This window comes from Dryobates pubescens, chromosome Z (assembly GCF_014839835.1).
Source record: "Dryobates pubescens isolate bDryPub1 chromosome Z, bDryPub1.pri, whole genome shotgun sequence".
Taxonomy (NCBI): Eukaryota; Metazoa; Chordata; class Aves; order Piciformes; family Picidae; genus Dryobates; species Dryobates pubescens.
Genome location: NC_071657.1, coordinates 54,390,731 through 54,418,452, shown reverse-complemented (window position 1 = coordinate 54,418,452; position 27,722 = coordinate 54,390,731). Strand labels below are relative to the sequence as shown.

Genomic DNA, 27,722 nt, shown 5'->3' with positions numbered 1-27,722 from the left:
ACAAGAAGTCATTAGTCAGGCTATTTCAGTGGAAGAACCATGAACTGTATTCACATTGACGTGAAGTATCACTATATCCCCAAGACAGCAATAGTCAAACTGCCAAAGAAACACCGTTTGTCACCAAAGTACTTTTAAATTCTATGAAAGTCTCTGAGATCTTGTGAGAAAGAGTTGCCACAACAGGTGTGCTGCATCACAGAGATGACCCTGTTAGAGCTGCATTACTGTCAGCATTAAAAGACAAAAAGGTCGTAAGTGCTGGACCAACCCGAAGAAAATGTCCAGTTTGGAAAACTCTCCAGTAAGGCACTGAGCTGAGGTGACTTTTGATCTTCCCCAAAAAAGTAATGTGCTGCTATGGCAAGGGAGACTACTCCAGTGGCATGCTTTTCTGGGACCTGAAAGTGAGAAAAGGGCAACACAGTCTTTGTTACTGTTCAGCGCTTTTAAACACAAGATTAATCCCATCCAGATTTCCTACAGACTTAGCATCTATGCAACAAACTTCATCCTGCAGGTCTGTGTCCTCTATGTTAAAACACTTTCTACCTTCAAACACGTCAGTCTGATTGATTACAGATGAGTTCAACATGAACTGAACTTGCAAGTCAGTACTGAGATCACTGTGCCTCTGATGATACACAGCTTGCACATGCTGGCTTCAACATTTCTACCTGTTGGTTTTGATGACAATTCAAAACATGGACTCCAACACAGCATCTACACGGATCCTACAGCTGTGAATCTTTAGGATGAAGTCTTTTCTGCCTAGCTTTGCTACTATCCATCTTGCAAAGCTTGTCACACTGAAGGTTCCTACCTGCCTTTGTCAAGTACTCTCAAAGGATTATTTGACTGAGTATTTAAACTACCTGATCAAGGAATGAACAAGGTCCTTTCTGAAATATTACAAGAACCTTCGAGAGTTACCTCAAAGAATAAGAGACTGTTAAATCTGTAATAAAAATACACATCTCTGCAAAAAGTTCTTCATTGACAAGTCAAGCAGCAGGGAGTAAAGGGATCATAAATCCCACAGAAATAGTAATGCTGGAAGCCTTGCTTCCAACTGAAAATAACATAAAAGACATTTAAGGAAAGAAGCTTTTACAACTCCCTTCAAGACTGGTAACTTTCCCCCACTGTAGTATCAAAAAAAACCCAAGCAAACAAAATACATAAAAAGGAAACTACAGTAGGAAAAGAACTCTGAAATAGCAGTAATAAAGACACAACTTCAAGAACTATGAGAAATCCAAAGCTCTGATCTAAGGCCATGGAGAAGCCCTCAGGCTTTTTGGCACCTTTATTACAGCAAGCCCCAGAAATACCTGTGAGCCAATACATAGCACTGATGGACAAGTTAAAGGAGAAAACCTGGAATTAGGATCTATCAAATAGAGCCATGCTCAATAAAGTCGTTAAGACATTTTTCATTCAAGAACGCACACGTGGTGACAACAGGGCAGGCCAAGGGGTAACTGGGTTTCCTGCAGCAGCATACTCACCCTCAGCTCTACCCAAAAGCGCCACGGTGTAGCCTGCAGCCCACGGGAGTAAAACACAAAGTAGTCTCCTCCTACGCTAGCAACTGGCATGCCATCCCCAAGAGACCAGGTGGACAACGCCGACCCTTCGTGTGGCCGCACGTACAGAGACATGTGACTCGGACCTGCAGAGATAAGGATGTTTCTATGTATATCAATGGGTGGAGGTAGAAGAACAATCTATTTTGCTATGGACTAACATGTTATCTCTATATTACTATTTGTGTCTTCTCAACTGCTGCCATAGAGCCACCTGCTTGCTCCCCTCCTGCACCTAGGAGGATGAGTATGGGGAGAGTTTAATCGAACAATACAAAGAGATTGAGAAACAACAGTAATGAGAATAATATTAATGAAGTAATACATAAAACAAGTGATGTACAATGCAACTACCTGCTCACCACCCGGAGCCTGCCACCTCCAGCTGCCTGTGCCTGCCCTCCACTTGTCCCAGTCAACCCCCCCCTTTATGTATTGACCATGATGTCAGAGCAGGGTATGGACTATCTCATTGACTGGCTTGGCTGACTATCCTGGCTATGGCTCCTTACTGCTTCCTGTGAAAATTAACCTTATTCTAGCTGAACCCAGGACAAACTGTCTTCACAGAACAGAATTGTAGAATGGTTTAGGTTGGTAAAGTCTCAATATCATCACGTTCAACCATTAACCTAACACTGCCAAGTCAACTACTAAACCACATGGCTAAGTACCACATCTACAAGTCTTTTAAGTATCCTCAGGGATGCTGATTCCACCACTTCCCTGGGTAACCTGTTCCAATGCTTAATAACCCTTGAAGTTTTACTTAATACCCAACCTACACCTCCCCTGGTACAATTTGAGGCCACTTTTTCTTGTCCTATTGCTTGTTACATGGGAGGTGAGACCAACATCCAACCCTTTTACAACCTTGCTTCAGGTAGTTGTAGAAAGCAGCAAGGTCTCCCCTCAGCCACCTTTTTTCCCCGTGCTAAACAAACCCAGTTCCTTCAGGTGCTCTTCACAAAACTTGTGCTCCAGACCTTTCACCAGCTTTGCTGCCCTTTGGACATGCTCCAGCACCCTAATATTTATGGTGTACTGCAGGGCCCAAAACTGAACACAGCATTTAAGGTGCAGCTTCACCAGTGCTGAATACAATCGCTTCCCTACTCCTGCTGGTCACACTACTTCTGATACAAGTCACAATGCTGTTGGCCTTCTTGCCCACCTGGGCACACTGCTGTCTTGCATTCTAACCATCAACCAGTACTCTCACATCCTTTTCTGCTGGACAGCTTTCCAGCCCCCATCTCCCAAGCCTGTAGCATTACTTGGGGGTTTTGTGGCTCAAGTGCAGGACCTGGCACTTGGCCTTGTCAAACCTCCAACAACTGGCCATGGCCCATCAATCCAGCCCTTTCAGATCCCTCTATAGCAACCTTCTACTCTTAAGGAGAGAAACACTCCTGCTCAACTTAGTGTCATCTGCAAATTTACTGAGAGTGTACTTGATCCCCTCATCCAGATCACTGCTAACAGAACTAAACAGAACTGGTCTCAAACCTGAGCCCTGGAGAACACCACTTGTGACTAGCCACCAGCTGGCTTTAACTCCATTCATTGCGCCTTGCAATCCAGTTTTGTTTTGGTTTTCCACACACACCCCCAAAGTGTATACCCACCCAAGCCATTAGCAGTTAGTTTCTCCAGGAGGATGCTGTGGCAAACTCTGTCAAAGGCTTTACTGAAGTCCAGGTACACAACATCCACAGACTTTCCCCCATCCACAAAGCAGGTCACCTTGTTATAGAAGGAGATCACATTAGCCAAGCAGGACCTGCCTTTCATGAACCCATACTGACTGGGCCAAATCACCTGTTTGTCCTGTACATGCTGTGTGATGGCATTCAAGAAATCTGCTGCATAGCCTTCCCTGGCACTGTGGTCAGACTGACAGGCCTGTAGTTTCTCCTTCCAGCCTTTCTTGCAGATGGCCCTTATATTTGCTAACCTCCAGTCAACTGGAATCTCAACAGCTAGTCAGGAATACTGGTAAAGGATGAAAAGTGGCTCTGATGAGTACCTTCACCAGCCTGCTTAGTCCTTTTAGATGGATCCCACCCAGGCCCATAGACTTGTGTGTACCTAAGTTGTGTAGTAGATCACCGACCACTTGTCTTTGGATTATGGGGTCTGCATTCTGCTCCCTGTCCCTGTCACCTGGCTCAGAGTACTGGGTACCCACAGAACAACTGGTCTTACTATAAAAAGCTGAGGCAAAGCAGGCATTCAGTACCTGAACCTTCCCTTCATCTTTTGTCACTATGCTTCCACACACATCTAGTAACAGAGATTCTCCTTAGTCCTTTTCCCAGTAATGTATTTATAGCAACATTTTAAATTGTCTTTTAGAACAGCAGCCATATTAAGTTTTAACTGGGCTTCACTCATTCTATTTCTCTCCCTGCATAACTTCCCAACACCTTGTAGTCCTTCTGAGTTGGTCTTTCTTCCAAAGGTCATTTTTGTCATGAGTTCCAGCTAAATTTCTCTGTTCAGCCAGGCCAGTCTTTTTCCTTGCTAACCGATCTTTTTGTACATGCACAGCCAGCTTTCCTTCTGGACTCCTTTTGCCCTTTGGGATGAACCCTCAAAGGACTCTCTCAACCAGTCTCCTAAATAGGCCAAAGTTTGCCCTCCAGGAGTCTTAAGAGCGCAGGTCTGATGACCTGTCTCCCTACTACTCCAGGAGTTGAAAACTTAGTTTTAAAGTCAGTTTCGTGATTATGACCAAGACAGCCTCCAACCTGCTCACAAATAACAGGCACACAGAAGAAGCCTCAATTATTTCTAGGCAGTGATGTGAGATGATAATGTAGGAGACAGAGCTATAAAATGGACTTTAAGACATGCTATAAAAAGATCAAAGCTTACTCAAAATAGACAAGTAGCTTACTCAAAATAGTCCTCCAAATAACAACTGCAACACAACACCCACAGCTTGCATGAAGCTGAATCCACTCATTCTGATCTCACAAAACTCACGCTGTCTAGGGAATAGCACCATAACCTGCAATACTGGAATCAAAACCTGATGTATCATGGAATAAAAATAAACACAAATCACAAAACAGAAGATTCAGCCACTCACCAGTTACTTCAAAGCTTAACCTCATGGAGTTTGAGGACATCTGATCCTTGGACAGAACTTTAAAGTGAATGGGTCTTCTTGGAATAATTTCTGGAGCAGGAAGATACCAGTTTTTCCTGTAGTAAAAAAAAAATAAATTAACTTGTTCTCAGTGTAACACTCAGAGGTACTAAATATGAGACACCAAGAAGTGTGCTGTTACTATACTGAAAAGATACTGATTGTAGCAAAAGACAGCTAAATCAGCAGCTTGTGGCTGAACAAATAGCTAAAGTGCACATTAACAGAAAAAAAGTCACCAGTGTGTTTATTCGTTATTGTTATGTAAATTAAGGCAGATGAAGGCAGAATAAGTAAGAACATTTGCATCTTCAAACTGCCACACTTTTGCTCATAAGGCTTTTGAGGTATAAGAGACAGTCACAGCCACTAGTTTTCCTCCGTGCAGATCAGCGACTCTAGACTTCCACTGCTGTCAGCTGGGGTAAGGGGGAAAGAGAGAAAGAGACACACATACTTCTACTGCCTTGCAGAAGGCCCCCTCCTGCAACTTTTTCTCCACTGGTACTGACACTGATTTTTCATACATCAACTTCTACAGCCCCTGCAGCTGACCCAGCAATCTCTTGCAGAGATTCTGGCAGAAGACACTGCAGCTGGACAGGAGTTCAAGCGTCTTCTGAAGTGGAATGATTGTTTATTTACCTTTGGACCAAGAACAGCCTTACTTTTTCTTCCCTTATATATATGAGATTGCATAAATGACCAATGTGCTTTGGCAGTAAGCACCCAAGTGAAGCAGTATTCACACCAACCGGAACATGAAATGCACTGGCAGAATCCAAGGAAGACCACAGAAAGGAGCCTGCTCCTCACACGGAGTCCTAATGGTGTCATTGATTTCAGGTACGTGGGGAGTTATATGAGATATTCCATTATAATCAAAACCATTAATCCATATACCAGAGTCACTTTTAACCAGATTTCCAGTTAGATCATGAAATCTTCTGCTTGTGTGCTAGAAGGAAAAAACCAAAAACAGAACTGAAAGATGACTAAGCCTGTGCATCTCACAAAAGGAGAAGTGATTCTGAAATATCCTCCATGTCAACCCTTAAGTCTACTGCATTTTCAGTCTGCACTGAAGACATATCTATCTATAAAATTAGATAATATACATTTATAATGCAAACACCTACATTCAGAAGTTGCCTGTACCTGGAAGTATTTGCTTATCTCCCATAATGTTCTAATGTTCACTTTTTTTTTAAATTATCATTGCTTACTAGACTCTCTCACTTAAAACCCTATAAAAAAGATCCCTGATTTTCTGACACAACTGGGCTGAACACAGAAACTGAAAAAAGGAAACATTTTCAACTCTTTCAAATCTAAGAATAATCATGAAGAGCTTTTGAATCAGGCAAGTAATGGAAAGGTTACTCTTTTGGGGGCAGGGGACATTTTTGGCCTGGGAAAAAAAACAAACACCACAAATTCTCTTGCAAAGAACAGAGGCAATACTGCAAGGCTTTTCTTACCTGGAGAAAGACTCGCTTAGGCTTTGGATTAGCAGCATCAGAACTGTAAGGGAAGAAGATTCCACTACAAACGAGAATCAGAGTGACTACAAACACAGCACTTAAAGTTACTAGCGTCGTTTTTGTACTTTTGACAAGGTAAATGAAGTTAATCTAGAGAATAAAAAGACAGCCCAGTTATAAAACTGCAAGACTTAAATGAGACACTATTTATGTAACTCTAATAAAATCCAGTTATGGAACTGAAATGACATTAAAAAGATACCACTGCAGTACCAGCTGACAGAAGACACTTCTTTGTAATGTCCGTATTTAAAAGCAAGAAGAACAAAGTGAGTACTTGCTGGAGCTTTTTAAAAAGCTCCTATTTTGCAAAACATCTGCCAACAAAAACCTACAACCTTAGTAGCAAGGGTAGCAAGAAAAAAAGAGACTTTTTTTTAAGTGTAGTACATGTATTGTTCAGCCACATACTGCATATTACATAAAATGAATGTCTGCTGAAACTCCAGCATTAGATTGTGTCTTTTACACCAACCTTTACTACATCATCACACAGCAGACATGACTTTGTTAATCCTGCTTCTATGACAGAACGTAAAATCTTTGATACATTTCCTAAGATTTCCCTCCATCATTTAAGATGTTGTCAAATCATCCTTACTTCAAGTATTAATTCAGAAAAGCAATGGTTCTACTTTATAAACATTTGCAAATTCTACTTACGAAATAGGACGACAGAATCACAGTGAAGACCACAATAAATCCTGCCAACACCACATCCGGTAGAATTTCTGAACCACTTCGACCCATGATAGGTGTAAACATTTCAAATACAGTCCAACTAAGATATATCATATATATATAGGGAACAAACATTCCCAGCATATAGATCATGACAAACTTTATTGTGGCACCTACATGGGACAGAAAAACACCAAAAGATAAAAATCTTTAAAGATTAAAGGGAGGCAAACAGGTGATTTTATTAATGTATCTGCATACTGCTGCATGGCCCAATACACAATACTGGTCCAAATCCCTGACATGGATGTGGGAAGGTGATACAATCTTTCATAGTCAATACCAATGCAACTCCTACAAAAACACCACAAAACTGTTCTTGTACTGAAAAAAAAAAACAAACAAGTATAAAGCATTGCTTAAATATTAGTGGATGTTGACAGCCTTTTACTGTCCATCAAAGTATTGATCAGGTATTAATAACCTCACATACTATTATTCTTTTCAGCCTGACACACAGGATGTTTTCCAGTGTTTTGTTTTGTTTTTCACAGTTTTTGTACATGCACAGCCAGTGACAGAGACAGTTTTTTGAAACTGTCTTTAGTTCAGGAACATTTTCTTGTCACCAAACCATTCCATGGTTACTTGACTATTCAAGGTTTGGGATTTCTTTTGCTTAGTAAGAGTCTGGAGGAAAACACTCATAATACAATAGCAGAGGCAGAAGTTTTGAAATACAACCTCCCCCACCTCAAAACTCCTACCTTTTTGGCTGAATTCTCTGTGGATCATCAGCTTAGCCAGTAAAGGAAATGCTACCCATAACACACAAATGAATGCTGAACAAAGGCCCATCTGAGTAATGACAGCCAATGCTATTGACCAAATCATCAATGAGGCATCAAAAAACATCTCTCCCAGGTACTGCTTATTCATATTCTGTAACAAATAAACCAAATCCCCTCATTACTGGAAATATTCCATGTATCACTTCTCAAAAGAATACATAGAAGGATCCTTATTTCTTATATATAATCATTTTCCTTGGACAACACAATTTTGACAATCACCATCTCCTCTTTCCTTTACCATTAAGAATTATCCATGGCAGTACACCTTTTAAAATTTTTTAAACCTACTCTGATAGCTTGAGGGAGAGGTTAATAACATGGCACAGAGAGCAGACTGTGTAAATTACAGCACCAAAAAGATAGAAGGCTAATGGTTCAGACACACAGACAAATAGGGTCTTTTTATAAAAATCACTGGTGTTCGTGAATCCTGTTAAAACATCACATAGTATTTATGTCTGAAAAAAAATTATATCTCCCAAGATTCTAAACCTGTTTTTCAACAGCAGCTGTTAGTATACTCTGTATACAAGTACTGTAAGTAGTGCCTGTACACGTCATGCCACAGCTGTCACTTCACAAGCCTGCTTTTTTAAACATATTATTTGTTTTGAAGAAAAGGCATGCATGGGTCAGACAATACCAGACATGTTTTGAAAAAGGAAGGATGTGGAACCATCAATCATGTGGTTTGTTTTGTTTTCTTTCACAGTTACATGGGCAGTGCTGTGGTGTTTGTAGTGTAGAAAACTTAATTGTGAATCTTGCCTGCAGCAAGAAGGACTGCTTGTGTGAAAAATGGCTGTCAGAAAGCAGCCAGTTCATTGTCAGGTTGAAAAGGAGAAAAAGAGGGGGGAAAAAAAGGGCGGGGTGGGGAGAGGAGATGGGGAAGGAAGAAACATGAGATGCCAAACCCACTTCAAAGCAAAAACCTTATTACAAGCTCTTAAGCCAGGAAACACATGAGCACTGGCTGTGACAACCAAGTAAGAAACTGACTTCCAAAATTTTTATGCGGCTCTAAGTACAATGTAAGTGACAGAGGCAGCACCAATTGCACAGCATAGTGACAGCTACATACAGCACTCAAGAAAATTAAGAGATCCAGGATGCTGAGTTGGTCATCTGCTGATTAAACAAGAATGGCTGAACAGTTAGCGAAAGTGTGTTTTCTTATCAGCTCTTCTGAAAGACTAGAAAATGGTAGCATCATGGTTTACTAATGGCCCACCTGTTCCACAGAAGGACGTCATCACATACATTGAAAGGTATCAAAAAACTTATCTCCAGCAGTTGCTCTACTCTTACCACAGAAGTGATGGCAGGAAGGGAAGGCTCTGACAGGGGAAGAGACAGTACCTTACACTTTATTCTACTAGGCTTTTGCCCGTTTTTTCTGAAGCTGTTCCTAAAGGGCATTACCAAGGAGAGAAGCTCTTAACTCTGATAGCAGAGCAATTCCTGTGCTTAGATGAAGCAGTCTCTACTGAAAGATTTTAAATAGTTCTGTCCAATACAGGAAACCTTTTGCACCTTTTTCATCAACTCAAAAATTTTGTCTTCCACAGATTAAACACTACATTACACTTCAACATTAGCAATGAAGTCACGCTTACCTTGTAGAAGAATTTCTTGATTAGTGTATGCACAAGAATGAGCTTAGCTGCAGCTGCTGTGCCATACAGAAACACAGAAACAGAGAAATGGGTGTACCAAGAAAGAGACCGCCCAATGAGAGAGACGAACACTGCCACTGTAAGGACTGCCACTAGCGTGCAGAGCCAGCTCAGGAGTGTTAAGCCAAATGCAGTAAATAATTTCTTCAGGTTGTCAATAGCTATGAAGAAAAAAGAAATTTCATTCAGCAGTCATGTACTCTACTGCAGAATATCATCAAGATAGTAACTACCCCACAGTGAATCGCTTTAATGACCAAAAATAAAACTGCATGAGAAGTCCACTGTGAAGACTTCTTAAGTTACTTAGCCAATTTCTTTACAGGTCTTTGTGTAGTCTTCCCCACTGCAAGATTTATTCCTAGAGTACCACTCTATTTTGCAGATTGCCATTTTCTCAACAGTAAAAGCTGCTTTTAACTTTTTCTTACTTCAAAAATGTTTGCTGGATTTTGAGGGGAATGGGATGATGGTGTTTGTTTTGGTTTTTTGCTTGTTTGTTGTTTGTTACTGTGTTTGGGTTTTAAATATGTTCCTACATGTACCCGAAAAGGTCTAACTAGAAGATGGAAGTTGTTTTACACCCTTTATTAAGCCTTGATATCTTTTCCCCCATTTGTTGTTTTCTTATTTGCTTCTGCCTATGGACAGGTGTTAAAGAAACACCTGTGCTAACAGATCAAAAAGTTTATATAGATACTAAGCAAAATTTCAAAATTGCAAGTTTCATTAAAGGATAAAAGACATGATAATGATTCATAAACACAACATCTGTAGGCCTTTATATATAGTCTTCATCACAATTATCACACAGAAATTCCTGCAGCATGCTACACACCTAAAATTCATTTTTGAAATTTGTTTAAAAATAGATGTCTTAATCACTTGAACACATCCTCATCTACCAACTGCTATTTATTAAAGGGTAATGTGATTGCTTATGGCGATTTTTTAAGAACTAGACTTACCTCTGGTTTTGGCCTGTAATACTTTCTTGCTTAAATAAAGAAAAGCAATTGCTGCAGTAATGTAGTTCATGATAATGCCAACACGAGCAGGATAAGCCAGGACAAATAAACCAAGTACATCAAAGAACACAACACTTCCATGTCGATACTCAAAAGATTTAGCCAATTTATCTGACGTTGCTAAGTATTTTAGGACAGCTAGAATATTGTCACCTATTAATAAAGCAGATACACAAAGTAACTACATTGAGGTTGATGAATCAGTACACAGCATTCTTTTAAATACAAGCATTCTTAAAAAGACAATTGTTTTGAAACATCCTCAAAGATGTGAATATGCAACTGGTATTTAATGGTTCACATATGTTGTTTTCATGAATTTACCTATACAGCCGTAACTAAAATAAATATAAGCCCTTCTTCAGCTCTGATATTAAAGCATTTGACTTGAAGGTTAGCCCAGAAAAGAGTTTGCAATTTTGTAACCTTCCTTCTCTTTTCATTGCCACTGGTAACCCCTCCATGCTTCACTGGCTACAACCTGTCTCTTTCTTTCCTTAAATGACTGTAAAGTAGGAGACAAGGCTGTATTCCTTTGTAGTCAACAGGTAACAACCACCAGTGCTTTTCCCACAGCACAGTCAAAATACATCTAATCAAGAGCAATTGTTCTCAACTTCCAGTTTGCTTTCACTTGATCTGTAAACATATTTATTGTAGAAAAGTTTGTCTGGTTTGTTTTTTTTTTTCTTTCTAAGATGTGATAAACCCCCAGATGTTCTACATAACCACCATGACCAGTAAAATCACATTTTCAACAGGAATTCAGAAGTGTTAGTTTCTGTCCTGCAGTTGTCTTGGTGCAAGAAAGCATTTAGAACTCTTATACATGCTGGTCATTTAAGTTGGCTTCTGTATAAACTTAAAGAGGAAAACAGTCAAAATTCTGGAGGCACTTAGGATTATGTCAGCTTTTCCTGGGAAACTAAAGATTTTAATGTCATTTCCTTGGCTGCAGTACGTCAAATAGCCTGCTTTCAGCACAACTTGGTAGTAGAAAATAAAACCTTTTTATACAAACAGCCTGTGTACTACAACATAAACCTGATGAGATCCATTCTATGAGAAAAACCTCTCTTGGCAGATCAGTCTCTATTTCACCCATCCCACCATAAGTTTCTCATAACGAAGGGAAGTTACTGAAAAGGAACACAGAATGATGAACAGTCAGGTATAATTGTCTAGATTATAACCTTAGTTAGACTCCACAGTTAATTTCAAATCAACATCACCAGATGCTGATATAGTTTATCTTCCCAAGTTGACCAAACATATTTCCTTTGTACTTTGAAGATATCCATACAGTTAGTTCTTTGTTCTAAAGAACACGTGTAGCATGTTCTAAATGTATGATTAAAATGATTAATTTCTTGCAGTGGTAGCCTTACAGCAAAGCGAAAAGCATTTGTCTTCAGTAAAAATCACTGAATTCTTAAAATACTTACCTGCTCTCTGAATGGAATCTGTTAAAATTCTGTCTGATGTGTCATATTTTGTATGATAAATGTAACCATTTTCGATAAAAGCCAAATCTATTCCTACAGGGAAAGGAAAAGCATGTTTAGGATTACATAAATCTAACACCTCAAAATAAATGTGATCGCCTCAGGTATTTTTCACACAAAACATTCATCTAGTCTAGTTTGCAGCCCACTCACATCCTTGAAGACAAACAAAACAGTTTGCTAAGGGGCACTAACTGTGATTACATGTGTGTTTAAAAAAGGACACGTCTAAAAGTGTCTCTATACTGGAGCAACACATGAAAGTTCTTATGTCAGAAAAGATGTGTAAGAAGCTTCACAAACATTTACTAGTAAAACACTAAGAGATATCCAGGCTGAAAACTAATAAAAAGTAATATTTTGGAAATATAGAAACACCTGTGTCCAGTTCTGGGCCCCTCAGTTTAAGAAGGACATTGAAACACTTGAACATGTCCAGAGAAGGGCAACAAAGCTGGGGAGAGGCCTTGAGCAAAAGCCCTATGAGGAGAGGCTGAGGGAGCTGGGATTGTTTAGCCTGGAGAAGAGAAGGCTCAGGGGAGACCTCATTGCTCTCTACAACTACCTGAAGGTTGGTTGTAGCCAGGAGGGGGTTGGTCTCTTCTCTCAAGCAAACAGCACCAGAACAAGAGGACACAGTCTCAAGCTGCGCCAGGGGAAATTTAGACTCGAGGTGAGGAGAAAGTTCTTCACCGAGCGAGTTGTTTGCCATTGGAATGTGCTGCCCAGGGAGGTGGTGGAGTCACCATCCCTGGAGGTGTTCGAGAGGGGATTGGATGTGGCACTTGGTGCCATGGTTTAGTCACGAGGTCTGTGGTGACAGGTTGGACTTGATGATCTTTGAGGTCTCTTCCAACCTTGGTGATACGGTGATACCTTCACAAAGTAATAGGTACGCTCTTTTTACTTCTGACTTGTAAACAGCTTTCCAAAGAGCCCGTCTGAAAACTGTTAATTTCAAACCCAAGTAATTTGTTTCAATAAACAAAAAATATTTACCAATATTAATACAGTTTCTGCAAAATTAATTACACATTCAGTGTACCCCAAACACATGCACACCCTCAGCCACATGAGCAAATTGCTGCTGTCTGTTAAGAATCCTCCCAATTTTGCAGAGGTTTAGTAAGTCAGACCTCAGCTCTACCAGTGAGTGTACTGTTAATTCCTGGGGTGTTTTCCTGATTGTAATGGGTTGGGGCAGGTCCCCTCCCCACCACAGGCAGAAATAACGACTCAGGCAAACGGATTGCAAAAGTGATGAAAGTTTAAATAGAAAGCAGTGAATGTTACAGAAAACCCAAAGCGCAGTGACAAAGAAAGATCCCATCCCCACCTGAGGGTGCATGCAAAACCCCCAGGGCTCCTTCTTCCCCCTCCCTCTGCTGGGCTAGTCTCAGCTGGCCAGGCCTGAGACTGCCCATCCCCCTGTGGCCTTGGGCCCAATCAGGCCCATGGCCGGGAGATCTCTCCCCCAGTTACCAAGTCTCGGAGAGGGAAGGAAAGAGGAAGTGCCAGACTCCGCACTGGATCTTATAGTGGTGCAAAGAATTATGGTAGGAAATACACAATTTCCTGTGTCCATCCCTCTGGGCTGGACTTCTGGACACAGGAAGTGAATGCACCAGGGGGGCACCCAACTCAAACTACAACACTGATGTTTCAGAAAACCTTTCTACCACATAGTTTTGTTCTGGAATGCAGCAGTCTCCAAAATACATCCTTAAATACCTACATGATAAACCAAATCTAAAGGCTCTTGCCCTGGTAAGAAAGCAGTAACATTTGCTGCCAATTTGAAAGACAAAACAAATTTGAAAGCCCTGTGAACTGTGGAACTCCATGTCTGCTGGTAACATACCCGGCACATTGCCGAAGTCCCTGTAGATTCGGAAGTCTGTATCTGCTGGGATAATGCCACTCTGAAATATTTCCTGTGCCACCACAGAGGCAAAGGGATGTTTGGCTGCAGCCACATATGCTTGCACCAACCAAGGATTTTCAGGTCCTAACAAAAGATGTGCAGAAAGGTCAGAAAAATCGTCTTTTGAACTTCAGTTAAGATACATATATCTTCACAGTCACCAATAAATAAAGCAAAACCTCGGTGGTTTTAATGCTGTTGCCCCAAAGGGTACATACTAACTGCATTTGTGATGGCTAAATTACTCACACTTCAGAGAGTTAGTTACATTTGCAGAAAAAGCAGACTGATGCCTAGAGTATTTGGTGTCAGATTGGATAACTCATCTCCCCAAAAGACAGCACTAATAAGAAGTCACAACCTTTAGCAGAGTTTCCAATTTATCATCTATGTATGAAGCCTGTTTTTTAGAGAAAAGTCTCTCCACTTAGCACAACTAAGTCACTCCAGCAACAGAAGGAAGCCTGCAGTCCAGCCAGAATGGAGCAGAAGTTCAGCTACAGCCTGCTTCCTAAGATGCCAGCATTTCCCTGCAAAGATTTCCAAAGAACTGCTGTGGAAATTTTAGAAAGCACATGACAGTATGAGTATGCAAGATACACAGATATCCAAATCTGGGTATCTCCTTATCATACGGACGTAAAAGGGAAACGTAACTTCTGTAATTCTGCTCTACAGAGGCTTCCCATCTATGAGGCAACCTCTGTAATAGTGTTTTAACCTACAGATATCTAAAATGGAGAGAGCAACTTGCAGCATAGGGTTGGGAAAGAGACACAGAGGTTCTCCTGTCTTTTGCTTAGGAGTCACTTTCAATACTCCTTCAAGTCTACATTGTTTGTTATCCAATTATCCTAGTGTAGAAACTGGACACAATGCAAGTTCATACCTGTTTGAAAAACAAGTTCTTTTCCTCCTACACCTGCTGCCTCCAGGTTAATGAAAGCTCTAATTGACTTTGCCCACTCATGTTGTGTAATGAAGCCATGACTAGCCTTGATGGGAAAACAAACATACATACATATACAGGTCAAATATCTTCCAGACTAGCCTAAATGTTATTTTCCATCACACATTATCATAAACCAAGATTGGACAAGGCAGCTAGATCACTCAACATAAAAAAAAACAAATAGATGCAGAAAATCCAAGCCTTCTAATTAAATTAATATGGACAACATTCTTAATCTAAGTATATTTTCCCCTTCAAAAATCAAATATGTTTTCCACAAAATATTAACTCTGTAACTAATGTTTCAACAGACTGAATACAAGCCATATCTGCAGTTACTTCTTCCTCTGTCAGAAACTTAATACACAGCTTTTGGTGTATATTTTGTAATTCTGGCATATTCTTACCTGCAAAATATTTTCTTCTGCACCATTAAATAAGAATATGACAGCATGCTGCAAGGGCTCTGATGATTTTGAAAGCGTGTTAAGTATTTCAAGCATCACTGCACAGCTAACAGCATCATCACTGGCCCCTTAAAATAACCATCAGAATAACATTATTTACAACAAACACACAGAATTGCAACAAATATACAGAGGATAAAAAAGCTTTATGCTCTCTCAGTCACTTAACCTAACTGAGGTACAGTTGTGCCAAGCTTTGGTATATTTTCTGCTACTGTTTGTACTTTTGTCTGTACTAGATAAAAGCAACAGCAGAAATAACCAAAAGTTGAGAAGTGAAGTACAAAGACATCAGATCTAATACTACTGTTCAAGAAAAGTAAACTAACTGGGTTTCTAGGCAAGCAAAATGATCATTAGCTATTCTAAGAACAGTATGAATAAACAAGGATATAATTTTCATTTACAGCATATGCAGATTTAAATAAATATTTCTATGCAAGTCACCCTACAGCATTCTACACTGATCCAGTTCATTCAAGCAAGTGGACAAAACCTTGAAGTGACAGAAAACTGCAAAATAAAACAAAGAAAACACCAAAACTCACACCTTTAAAACATTCTTGAAATTACATACTGTAATGTGTAACCTTGGTGATACTGTGATAGTACTGTTATGACCAGGTGCTTTCCACTACCCTTTCTTTCCATAAAACCCCTTTTTCCCTGAGCTCAGTAGTCTCTTCTCTTTGAGAACAACTTACAACACTATTCCAGACTCGCCCTCACCTCCAGACTTTCTCACATCTCCTTCTATGCACTGCCATTTTTAAATATACATCTTTTAGCCAAGGTATCCTGCTGCAACATTTACCTCACTTTGGTGCGAACTAGCATGTCTCTCTGCCCCACTCTAATCAGTAAGATTTGGAAGCAAATATAGAAATTTAACCTAATTCCTCTAGGCCATAATGACAGTGCAGTCAGGCCTTGGCATGTTATCACAGAATCACCAAGGTTGGAAAAGACCTCAAAGATCATCAAGTCCAACCTCTCGCCCATTACCTCATGACTATTAAACCATGGCACCAAGTGCCACGTCCAATCCCCTCTTGAACACCTCCAGGGATGGTGACTCCACCACCTCCCTGGGCAGCACATTCCAATGGCTAATGACTCTCTGGGAAGAACTTTGTCCTCACCTCGAGCCTAAACTTCCCCTGGAGCAGCTTGAGACTGTGTCCTCTTGTTCTGGTGCTGGTTGTTTGAGGGAAGAGACCAACTCCCTCCTGGCTACAACCACCCTTCAGGTAGTTGTAGACAGCAATGAGGTCACCCCTGAGCCTCCTCTTCTCCAAGCTAAAAAACCCCAGCTCCCTCAGCCTCTCCTCGCAGGGCTTGTGCTCAAGGCCTCTCACCAGCCTCGCTGCCCTTCTCTGGACACATTCAAGTGTCTCGATGTCCTTCTTAAACTGAGGGGCCCAGAACTGGACACAGGACTCAAGGTGTGGCCTAACCAATGCAGAGTACAGGGGCACAATGACCTCCCTGCTCCTGCTGGCCACACTATTCTTGATGCAGGCTAGGATGCCGTTGGCCCTCTTGGCCACCTAGGCACACTGCTGGCTCATGTTTAGGTGGTGGTCAGCAGCACCCCTAGGGCCCTTTCTGTTTGGGAGCTCTCCAGCCACTCCAAGCCCAGCCTGTAGCTCTGCATGGGGTTGTTGTGGCCAAAGTGCAGCACCCGGCACTTGGACTTGTTGAATGCCATCCCGTTGGACTCTGCCCATCTGTCCAGTCAGTCGAGGTCCCCCTGCAGAGCCCTTCTTCCCTCTAACAGATCAACATCTGCTCCCAGCTTGGTGTCATCTGCAAATTTGCTGATGACTGACTCAATCCCCTCATCCAGATCATCAATAAAGATACTGAACACGATGAGGCCCAGCAGTCACCATTAATTGCTAAAACTGTTAGATCTACACATAAAAAGAGCAGCTCTTCCAAAGCTTGTAACTGCAAAATTTAGATGTATCTCCATATTCCTGATACAAACACAAATCTTAGTCTAAATCACAGCCATAATTATTGGATGGAAGCATTTTAGAACAAACAAATAAAACCAACATCTTTCCAGTATGCTGTTCTTAATCTGTTTCTCAGAAATGAAAGCATTGCTCTGACAAAAGCTTTGCAAAAAGCTACTCAAAATAGGACTTAAAGCACTGATTATATAGTTACCTGATTTTACCAGTAGTCTACTCTTAGCCACACCAAGCACTTTTACCTAAGTAATGTTGTGGCGAAAACACAGCACAGAAGCAGTTACAGTTTTCAGCAAGATTCACCACTTATGTGCCTTGCTGGGAAGCTTAAAAAGATCAGGTATCAGTTTCAATGTACGCACAGATTCACATCTGACTAAAGCAGGCACGTAACCACAGTCTACAACACAAGCTTAAAGAGACAGTGTCATCCTCAAATACTTCATATACAACATAACTGACAGGACATTAAAACAGATTTATGGAATATATTGGCAAGCTGAGAAAACCATGTCATCAGCCACAGCGGCAACAGTAATTTCAGGAACGTTGCTGCTTTAAAGTTGATTAGAAAAAGTACCAAATACGCCCGAATGAACTGAAAATTAATACCAGGAGAACTCATTGATCAATGCATTTTGCTGATTCTGTTCAACACATTTTTAGTAATGAAAAAACTTGCAGAAATACAGAATCGAAAACAAAAGGTTCTTGCTTAGGTTACGAGCAAATCTCACACTGAGACAACAAAAGACAGAGGCGTTCTTCGCTGCTGGGATAAAGGGCTAGGCTGCTTTCTGATTATAGACAAGCACACAGGCTGCTTTCTAGCTTCTCCAAAAATCCTGTGTGTCACTGTTTTCCTGCCATTTCTGTGCAAGGCCTGTAGAATGTTTTACGGTCTGAGCAACTATAAAGACAGTAACATGCACAATCCACTAAAATGGACACGTAAGACACCAATTTAAAGAATTTTCAATAATCATTGTGTTATGCTTGTGAAGTGTTCCTTGTAATTTAAGGTAGCCACATTTTAAATATAAATACAGTAATTGGCATCTGTGCAGTTACTAAATCACAGAGCATGCATAATAATCATACGGCTATTAATCTTAATTGGGAAATAATCTTGTCTAAATACCACTGGTGAGAAGCTCTGTAGGCTATTTGTTGACAGAAAAAAAGATTGAGTACGGCAAGTGCTTTGTTTCTTTAGCTAATACTTAACTGATTTCTTGATAATGAAAGACTATGTGCTGAAGAACAGAAGTATTGTGCAAGGTGTGAATGAACAGACTTCAGCAAAAGCCGCCCTGTTGACAACTTGAAATCTGTAAGTATTTTTCAGCTGCAGTAACAGGCACGGACCTGTGGCCGAGTGTTACAACAGACATATTCATGCAATTTCCGGCTCACTCCCTTCTTGAGACGGTTAAGTATGTTAAAACTATGTATTTACAAAACTGTTTACATCCTTGCTGCAATTGGACACAGTCTCAAGCTGCACCACAGGAAGTTTAGGCTCGAGGTGAGGAGAAAGCTCTTCGCAGAAAGAGTGATTGGCCATTGGAATGTGCTGCCCAGGGAGGTGGTGGAGTCACCGTCCCTGGAGGTGTTCCAGAGGAGACTGGACGTGGCACTTGAAGCCACGGTTTAGCTAGCCATGAGGTGTTGGGTAACAGGTTGGACTTGATGATCTTTGAGGTCTTTTCCAACCTTGGAGATTCTATGATTCTATTTAACATGCAGAGGGACAAGAATCAGAGAGTATGCAACAGTGAAAATAGCAGCAAGAGAGATGTGCAGACTGCAAAGGCAAGAGTTTTTGACCACAAGAAGTCTTTTGAGAGAGAAAAACAAATCTGGCATAGCTTGAAGACATTACACTAAAAATTTGAGATAAAGTTCCATACCAGCAAAGGGCAAGGAGAACATAGACTTATTAGTGGGAACAGTTTCTAGCACAAAGCATCCTAAGAAAGTAAAGCCATGATCACAGGATGCCAGGGGTTGGAATGGACCTCCAGAGATCATCAAGTCCAACTGCCCTGCCAGAACAGGACCATAGAATCTAGCACAGGTCACACAATCAGATGGGTCTTGAAAAGTCTCCACAGGGGACTCCACAACCTCCATGGGCAGCCTGTTCCAATGCTCTGTGACCCTCACAGTGAAGAAATTCCCCTCCATGTTGAGGTGGAATCTCCTGTGCTGTTGTTTACATCCATTACCCCTTGTCCTATCATAGGGTGCAACTAAGAACAGCCTGTCCCCTCTCTCTTGACACTCAGCCCTCAGATATTTATAAACATTTATCAAATCCTCTCTCATTCTTCTCCAGACTATAAAGCCTCAGGTTTCTCAGCCTCTCCTCCTAAGGCCCTTAATCATCCTGGTAGTTCTCCATTAGACTCTCTCCAGCAGGTCCCTGTCCCTCTTGAACTGGGGAGCCCAAAATTGGCCACAATACTACAGGTAAGGTCTCACCAGGGCAGAATAAAGGAGGAGAATGCCCCTTGATCTCCTAGACAGATGCAACCCAGGATATCATTGGCCCTATTGGCCACAAGGGCACATTGCTGACCCACAGATAACTTGTTATCCACCAGGACTCCCAGGTCCTTCTCCACAGGGCTGCTCTCCAGCAGATCACCTCCTAAACTGTACTGGTGCAGGATGAAATTACTACAGAAGAATAGAGAGACATGAATAACAGGTGGAAGCAGCACATGAACTACATGCATAAGCAGTGAATTACAAAAAAAAAGGGCAAATATAAGCAAACTTTCTAGATTCCTAAACATAGTATCTGTAATTTTCTGCCTAGCAGAAAGCAAAAGCAAAATCTTGACTACAATAGGACCATTCTGTCACTCAAATACTGAATCTCACTGAAATCAGGCAGACTAGTTGACACATGCAGTATTCTGGCACACGGCTGCCTGGTGTGAGAAGACAGCATGCCAAGCTCTGTGGCTCATGCAATATACAGAAACACAGAATTAAGATGTGGACCTACCCGGGGTATTAGGTACGGAATCAAAGTGACAGTTGGATAATACTGCATGTTGAGCTCCATTTCGAGGTTCCAGCTTCACTACAACATTGGTTATGTTTGCATAGTAACTAGTAAAGCCTCCTAAAAAGTCAATGCTGAAGGAGCCTGTGGGCCTCTGTATGTCTACAGATATCTTGTGAGCATCTGTGGTTTCTTTTTCTATTGCCCCAATTTGTTCTAAGAGGTAGTTAACTGTAAGAACTTCATTTTCAGGACTTCCAACTGTTCTGGGCCAAATTGCTGTTATGTTGTCAAGATATCCCCTGTAAGAGATAAATTACAAATTCAGCCTGAACACATTTAGTATGCAAGTTATCTACAACAACAACATTCAAGACACACAGCAAGTGTGAAAGATTAAAGCAAATTAGACAGTAACTGTAGTCAAAGTTTCAAAGATCATTATGACAATGGACATACAGTACTGATCCTTACTTAGAGCTCCTCATCCTACCTGTCACAATGTCACTACTCTTTTTTTTGGTCTGAAATGTCCGTTCAAAAAGAGACAACAGGGTGTATGGAGAAACTAATGATTTTATCTTTAGCAGGGTTCTGCATATGCATACATGCTCCTTCCTGAACACCTGAATAAGGACACTCTTAGCTAGACTTACACCAAAGATAAAATTTTGGAAAGGAACTTTCCCAGACCGGAGCCCTAACGATATTTTTAACTATTTTTAACTATTTTCTACAAGAGGCCATGGGAAATCTGAGCTCTTGGTAGGTAGGGCTGGGAAAGATAAAAGCACTCCGCGAAGGACAGTAACAGCGCAGCTGATGGCAGAACCACTGGCTCAGCCAGACTCCCAGACCGCACACCAGCTGCACCGCCACCAGCCGGGCGCTGCCGAGTCGGCCCGGTCCAGCGTGTCCCTTTGGAGGAAACGGGCTGCAAGTGCCAGCCTCCGGCAGGGGACCTAGGCGGGAAGCAAACAGCAACGGCAGCTGCTGTCGCCCTCGGGGCAACTTTGATGGACTATGCCCCGAGACTGGCTTGACATGGGAAGGTCTCATGTGCTCTCACGGCACACCCGCCAACCGCAACGGCCGGCCGGCGTCCCTCCGGCCAGGACGGGCAGCCCCGGCCCCGATCCGCCCTGCACTGCCTGCCCTACCTGGCGCGAGGGGCGCTGAAATCGTAGGGCCCGGCGGCGGACGGCTGCCTCAGTAGCTGCCGGTGCGAGACGTGCACCAGCGCCCGCAGACCCAGCAGGTACAGAAGCACGAGCGGGGCCCCCCACTCCTCGGGCAGCGGCAGAAGCTGCCGCCGCGGCCCGCCCTGCTTCTTCTCGCCCACGTCGCAGTCGCCGTCCTCCCGTGGCGACAGGTGGCGGCGGTCGCGGTCCCGGTGACCGCCGGTCGCGCGGAGCCGCCACACAGCTGTAGCCGCGCCGCGCTCCATGGTCCGCGGGCTCAGAGCTGTCTACCGGCGCGGCAGCTGTAAGGTACGGAAACGGATGAAGGTCAAAAAGCGTCCCTGCCCCTTCACTGCTAGGTACGGCGGGGCCAGAGGGCAGGGGGCGTGGCTCCGGCGAGTCACGTGGGGGCGGCGGGGTGCAGCGGGCGCTGGCGGTCGCTGGCGAGCTGCTAATGGTCGCTTCGCCTGCGCCGCGCCGGGTCCGCCTCCAGATACCAGACCTCGGCGGCGGTGACCAGTGGCGGGTACTGGCCCACTGGAGGTGGCGCCCGTTTTCCCATCACAGCGCCCGGGAGACCGACGGCTTGACCCTGCATCTGGGCGAGAATCGCGCTGTTACGTCTGGGCAGCGTCGTCGCAGTCACAAAGACGTACAGGTCTTCATGATCTCACGACATTCTTGTTTATTTTTTTGTTGTTCATACTGAGAGGAACGTGTACAGAAGTAATAGTGGTGTCAGTAGGGGAGCAGTGAAGGGTGCCACAAACGGCCCGCCAGAGACAGGTGGTGAAGCTTCACAGGCCAGCGATGCTTACGATTCCCATCTCTTTTTTCCTCTCAGTGCTACGTTTCTGGCGTTCCATAACTAGGGTTGCCCTCACTGGAGCCCAGCCCGAGCAATAACTCTCGAAGGTGAGTAGCAGCTTCCAATAAAGTTCCAGGAAGAACACTGGTGACACTGTTGGGCCCAAGCTGTGTCAGGAGCCATCCCCCCTGCAGTGCTCCACTTGCTTCTCTCCAGGTCAGAGCCTTCTGCCTGCTCTCCTGGTGCCTTTGATGGTAATTTTTCTCATTCACTTCATTGCACTGTCAGCACAGACAAGGTTACTGCTTAAGATGTATGAATTCCAAATCCAAATTGTGCTGCTGCATTTAAGACTCAGTAGTTACAGACAGTAATGCTGACTCCTCCACCTCCCTGGGCAGCCCACTCCAATGGCCAGTCACTTTTTGTGAAGAATTTCTTCCTAACATCCAGTCTAAACCTCCCCTAGCACAGCTTGAGGCTGTGTCCTCTTGCTCTGTTGCAGGATGCCTGGGAGAAGAGACCAACTCCCTCCTGGCTACAGCCACCCTTCAGGTAGTTGTAGACAGCAATAAGGTCACCCCTGAGACTCCTCCAGGCTAAAAAATCCCAGCTCCCTTAGCCTCTCCTTGTAGGGCTGTGCTCAAGGCCTCTCACCAGCCTTGCTGCCCTTCTCTGGACATGTTTAAGTGTCTCGATGTCCTTCTTAAACTGAGGGGCCCAGAACTGGACACAGTACTCAAGGTGCGGCCTAACCAGTGCAGTGTACAGGGGCACAGTGACCTCCCTGCTCCTGCTGGCCACACTGTTCCTGATGCAGGCCAGGATGCCATTGGCCCTCTTGGCTGCCTGGGCACACTGCAGGCTCATGTTCAGTTTACCATCAACCAGCACCCCCAGGTCCCTCTCCACCTGGCTGCTCTCTAGCCACTCTGACCCCAGCCTGTAGCACTGCATGGAGTTGTTGTGGCCAATGTGCAGAACCCGGCACTTGGATGTGTTAAATCTCATGCTGTTGGACTCTGCCCATCTGTCCAGCCTGTCGAGGTCCCTCTGCAGAGCCTCTCCTACCCTCCAGCAGATCAACTCCTGCCCCCAGCTTGGTGTCATCAGCAAATTTACTGATGATGGACTCAATGCCCTCGTCCAGATCATCAACAAAGATGTTAAAGAGCATGGGGCCCAGCACTGATCCCTGGGGCACACCACTAGTGACTGGCTGCCAGCTGGATGTGGCACCATTCACCACCACTCTCTGGGCTTGGCCCTCCAGCCAGTTCCTAACCCATCGCAGTGTGCTCCCATCCAAGCCATGGGCTGACAGCTTGTCCAGGACTTTGCTGTGGGGGAGGGTATCAAAGGCCTTGCTGAAGTCCACAGCCTTCCCACATCCACCAGGCAGTCACCTGATCATAGAAGGAGATCAGGTTGGTGAGGCAGGACCTGCCCTTCCTAAATCCATGCTGGCTGGGCCTGATCCCTTGGCCATCCTCTAAGTGCTGTGTGATTGCACTCAAGATGACCTGTTCCATAATCTTCCCTGGCACTGAGGTCAGGCTGACAGGTCTGTAATTCCCTGGCTCTCCTTCCAGCCCTTCTTGTGGGTAAGATAGTTATGGGCTGAGGTGCTTGTTTTATTCTGTTATGTTCAAATTTTTCTTCTTGTTTTTGCTTCACTTAAGCTGTGTTACCTCTGCCTTTACAAGCACACAAACATATCCTGAGATTTCATTCTAAAGAGTAGCTTTTACATTAGAGACAGCTCTACTATGAAAAATTCCAATGTAAATGTTTTCTTTAAAATGTAAGTGCATAAACAGTCTGGTAAAATCTTGCAGCACAAATAGCCAAATCACTGAAAATGTGATGGAATTGAAGCTAAGAGACGCTGTGATTCAGTTCCAATTACTTCAGAAGCTGCTTGTGGTGGTTTCTTAAAGGCACAGCCTCAAACAGTCACACTGCTTTCACTCCTTCATAGGCAGCTAGAATCTCATTCTCTGTTGGAGTATAATTTGCCTCTGAACCTCTGTAACCTCGACTCCAGAAGCCAAGAGGTCATCCACGTGTCTCACCTGGAGCTTTTTGCCACAAGCACCAGGTTGGACCATTGTCACCTGCAGCCGTGTACAAAATGTTCTTTGAAAATGTGTGTTGGTAAGGTAGTATTAGTAATAAACATTCTAGAAAATGGTTTAAAGAAAGATGGAGCCAAATGTTTGGTGCTGATTGAGGAGGAAGTTCTTCACCATGAGAGTGGTGAAGCCCTGGAATGGGTTGTCCAGGGAGGTGGTTGGGTGCTGTCCCTGGAGGTGCTTAAGACCAGGCTGGATGAGGCTCTGGCCAGCCTGATCTAGTGTGAGGTGTCTCTGCCCATGGCAGAGAACTAGATGATCCTTGTGATCCCTTCCAACCCTGACTGATACTATGATACTATGATTCACCTTTCTCTCTTGAAATTCCTAAGTAAGTCTTAAAGTTGCATGAGGAAGACAAGTATGGACTTTTATTTTGATTTTGTATATAGTGTCAGTGCTAAAGTACATGGGGCCATCCCTCCTGAAAAACTTGCATAAGCAGCTTTATGCAGGGGCAGTTCCTCTCCCACAATATATTTTGCTGCATGTCAATTTGACTGTCAGACTGTACATTATTGATCAGCTGGGTAACCTACAATTTGCGACACTAGGAGCTACACATCGGTTATGTTAGCTCTACTTACCTGAAGATTAGAACTGTGAAAGTGTTTCATCCTCATTTTAATGGTCTTTTTCCTTTCATTTTTGGAGCAACACTTGAAACCCCCTCAGTTAATGAAAAGGCCTAACTATACTGATTTTTGGTGACAGTCATACGCAACTAGTCAAAACAATGTTTAATGTTAGAATAGAATAGAATCGAATCAACTCAGAATAGAATAGAATAGGAATAGAATAGAATACAAATAGAATTTAATTGAATTGACCAGGTTGGAAGAGACCTTTGAGATCATTGAGTCCAACCTATCATCCAACACTATCTAATCAACTAAACCATGGCACCAAGCGCCCCATCCAGTCTCTTCCTAAACACCTCCAGTGATGGTGACTCCACCACCTCCCTGGGCAGCACATTCTAACGGCCAATCACTCTTTCTATGAAGAACTTCTTCCTAACATCCAGCCTAAACCTCCCCTGGTGCAGCTTGAGACTGTGTCCTCTTCTTCTGGTGCTGATTGCCCGGGAGAAGAGACCAACCCCCACCTGGATACAGCCTCCCTTCAGGTAGTTGCAGATGGCAATAAGGTCTCCCGTGAGCCTTCTCTTCTCCAGGCTAAGAAACCCCTGCTCCCTCAGCCTCTCCTCACAGGGCTTGTGCTCCAAACCTCTCACCAGCTTTGTTGCCCTTCTTTGGTATTCTGCCAATTCAAAATTCAGAAGTAAATTCCTGCTTTAGATCAGAAGGATTTCTGGTGTTTGGAATACTGACAGCCCTTTTATCATTCCTTCTGAGCACTGAACTTGGGAGGGCACTGTGCAATGTGAATTAAGCTGGAAATACAGTGCATACACCTTTTGACATGACTGGAACATCAGCCCCTTTATTGCTCTGTTAGTCTGAAATGAGTGATTTAAGATAATAGGATCTAATTTCCAAGCAAATGATTCAGCATATATTTAGTTTGACTGTATGTCAAGAAGGCTGATACTTAACCAGCTATCTTGCAATCTTTGCTGCTTCATTTTGTCACAACAGGGGGAAATCCCATGCTCACTGAGCAAGGTATGCTTGTAAATTGTTTTAAGCAGAAAAAGGTGAAAATCCAGTATCTCATTGTGCTTGGTTACACCAGTCCTTGCTGGGGGCTGAAAATAACCTAGCCCCCAGGTGGACCAAAGAAACTTGGTCTAGGTGGGCAGAGAGAGAGAGACTTGGTTTTCTCCCTCCCAGGAGGAGGGGTCCCCCTAGGTCAAAGGTGATCTATTCCACTCCCCCTTCCTGTCCAGCAATCCTATAAAAAGGGCAGACATCTTCTCTTGCTTTGCCTACTCAAGAGAGATCACCTACTGCTCCTGCATCAACCACGTGGTGGGGGGCTACTTTCCTCTCTATGCTGCATCCATGCTTTCTAAAGAACTGAATCCACTTGCATCCAGGGAATCCAATGCCAGCTGGGCCTGGTTTTGTACATTTTCCTATTTATCCTTACCTTTCTAACCTTCCCTGTTACAGATATTTATATATATATGTGTGTGTGTAATATTTTTTATCTATTATATTTTTTAATAAATATATATATAAACTATACATTGTTTAAAAATTACCTCTTTTACTTCCAAGCCGACTCCAGACCATTTTTCTTTCATGATCTTACCTCTCCTTTCTTTCCTAATTTGCTTTACCTTACCAGGAAAGGGAGAGGGAAAGGAATCTCAAGCTGTTACTATTTGGGCTTTTAGACTCCAGGTAAGGCTCAAACCAGCACACTCATACACAAAGAATATGGGCCTGCTTTGTCTAAATTAGTTGCAAAAACAAGTTAAGTGATAGCAGGATAACATTCTCTCTTAACAAATGAATGCAATGAATGTTTTCTAAGTTAAGGCCACCATCAAATATTTGGGTTAAGAAAACAATGAAGCATCCATCCATCAATGACAGCCAACTGAACATGAGCCTGCTGTGTGCCCAGGTGGCCAAGAAGGCCAATGGCATCCATCCTGGCCTGCATCAGGAATAGTGTGGCCAACATGAGCAGGGAAGTCATTCTGCCCCTGTACTCAGCACTGGTTAGGCCACACCTTGAGTACTGTGTCCAGTTCTGGGCCCCTCAGTTTAAGAAGGACATTGAGACTCTTGAATGTGTCCAGAGACAAGGCTGGTGAGAGGTCTCAAGCACAAGCCTTATGAGGAGAGGCTGAGGGAGATGGGATTGTTTAGCCTGAAGAAGAGGAGGCTCAGGGGAGACCTTATTGCTCTCTACAACTACCTGAAAGGAGTTGTAGCCAGGTGGGGGTTGGTCTCTTTTCCCAGGCAACCTGTAACAGAACAAGATGACAGAGTCTCAAACTGTGCCAGGGGAAGTTTAGGCTCGAGGTGAGGAGGAAGTGCTTCACAGAAAGAGTAATTGGCCATTGGAATGTGCTGCCCAGGGAGGTGGTGGAGTCACCATCCCTGGAGGTGTTCAAAAAAGGATTGGACATGGCACTTGGGAGTCATGGTTTAGTTAGTCATGAGATGTTAGGTAATAGATTGGATTTGATGATGATTTTGGGGTCTCTTCCCACCTTGTTGATTCTGTGATTCTATGATCAAAGAATAGTCATGTTTCTCGTTCAAATGTGACTGACTTGTGGCACTAATTTCATAGAATG

The 27,722-nt window shown here is 43.1% G+C and overlaps 1 protein-coding gene across 1 annotated transcript; it reads right to left on the bottom strand.

Moving 5' to 3' along the window:
- ERMP1 (endoplasmic reticulum metallopeptidase 1) lies at positions 1 to 21,900 on the bottom strand. Its single transcript, XM_054178548.1, has 15 exons — positions 21,539 to 21,900; positions 20,379 to 20,680; positions 15,318 to 15,445; positions 14,848 to 14,953; positions 13,896 to 14,042; positions 11,975 to 12,067; positions 10,470 to 10,682; positions 9,442 to 9,662; positions 7,739 to 7,913; positions 6,954 to 7,144; positions 6,228 to 6,380; positions 5,502 to 5,704; positions 4,687 to 4,802; positions 1,512 to 1,675; positions 1 to 401 (listed from the first exon to the last, which is right to left on the bottom strand). The coding sequence occupies exons 1-15, from the start codon at positions 21,823 to 21,825 to the stop codon at positions 237 to 239; spliced, it is 2,664 nt and encodes an 887-aa protein (XP_054034523.1). The 5' UTR covers positions 21,826 to 21,900; the 3' UTR covers positions 1 to 236.
- Between the last annotated feature and the right edge of the window lie 5,822 nt (positions 21,901 to 27,722).

Bases quoted from the DNA above. Each gene is read 5' to 3' on its own strand.
- ERMP1 (XM_054178548.1), bottom strand. From the start codon at position 21,825: ATGGAGCGCGGCGCGGCTACAGCTGTGTGGCGGCTCCGCGCGACCGGC. The intron at 14,043-14,847 runs GTATGAACTTGC...ATCTTTTGTTAG, and splicing joins AGAACTTGTTTTTCAAACAG to GACCTGAAAATCCTTGGTTG. The intron at 12,068-13,895 runs GTATGTTACCAG...CTTTCCCTGTAG, and splicing joins GGACTTCGGCAATGTGCCGG to GAATAGATTTGGCTTTTATC.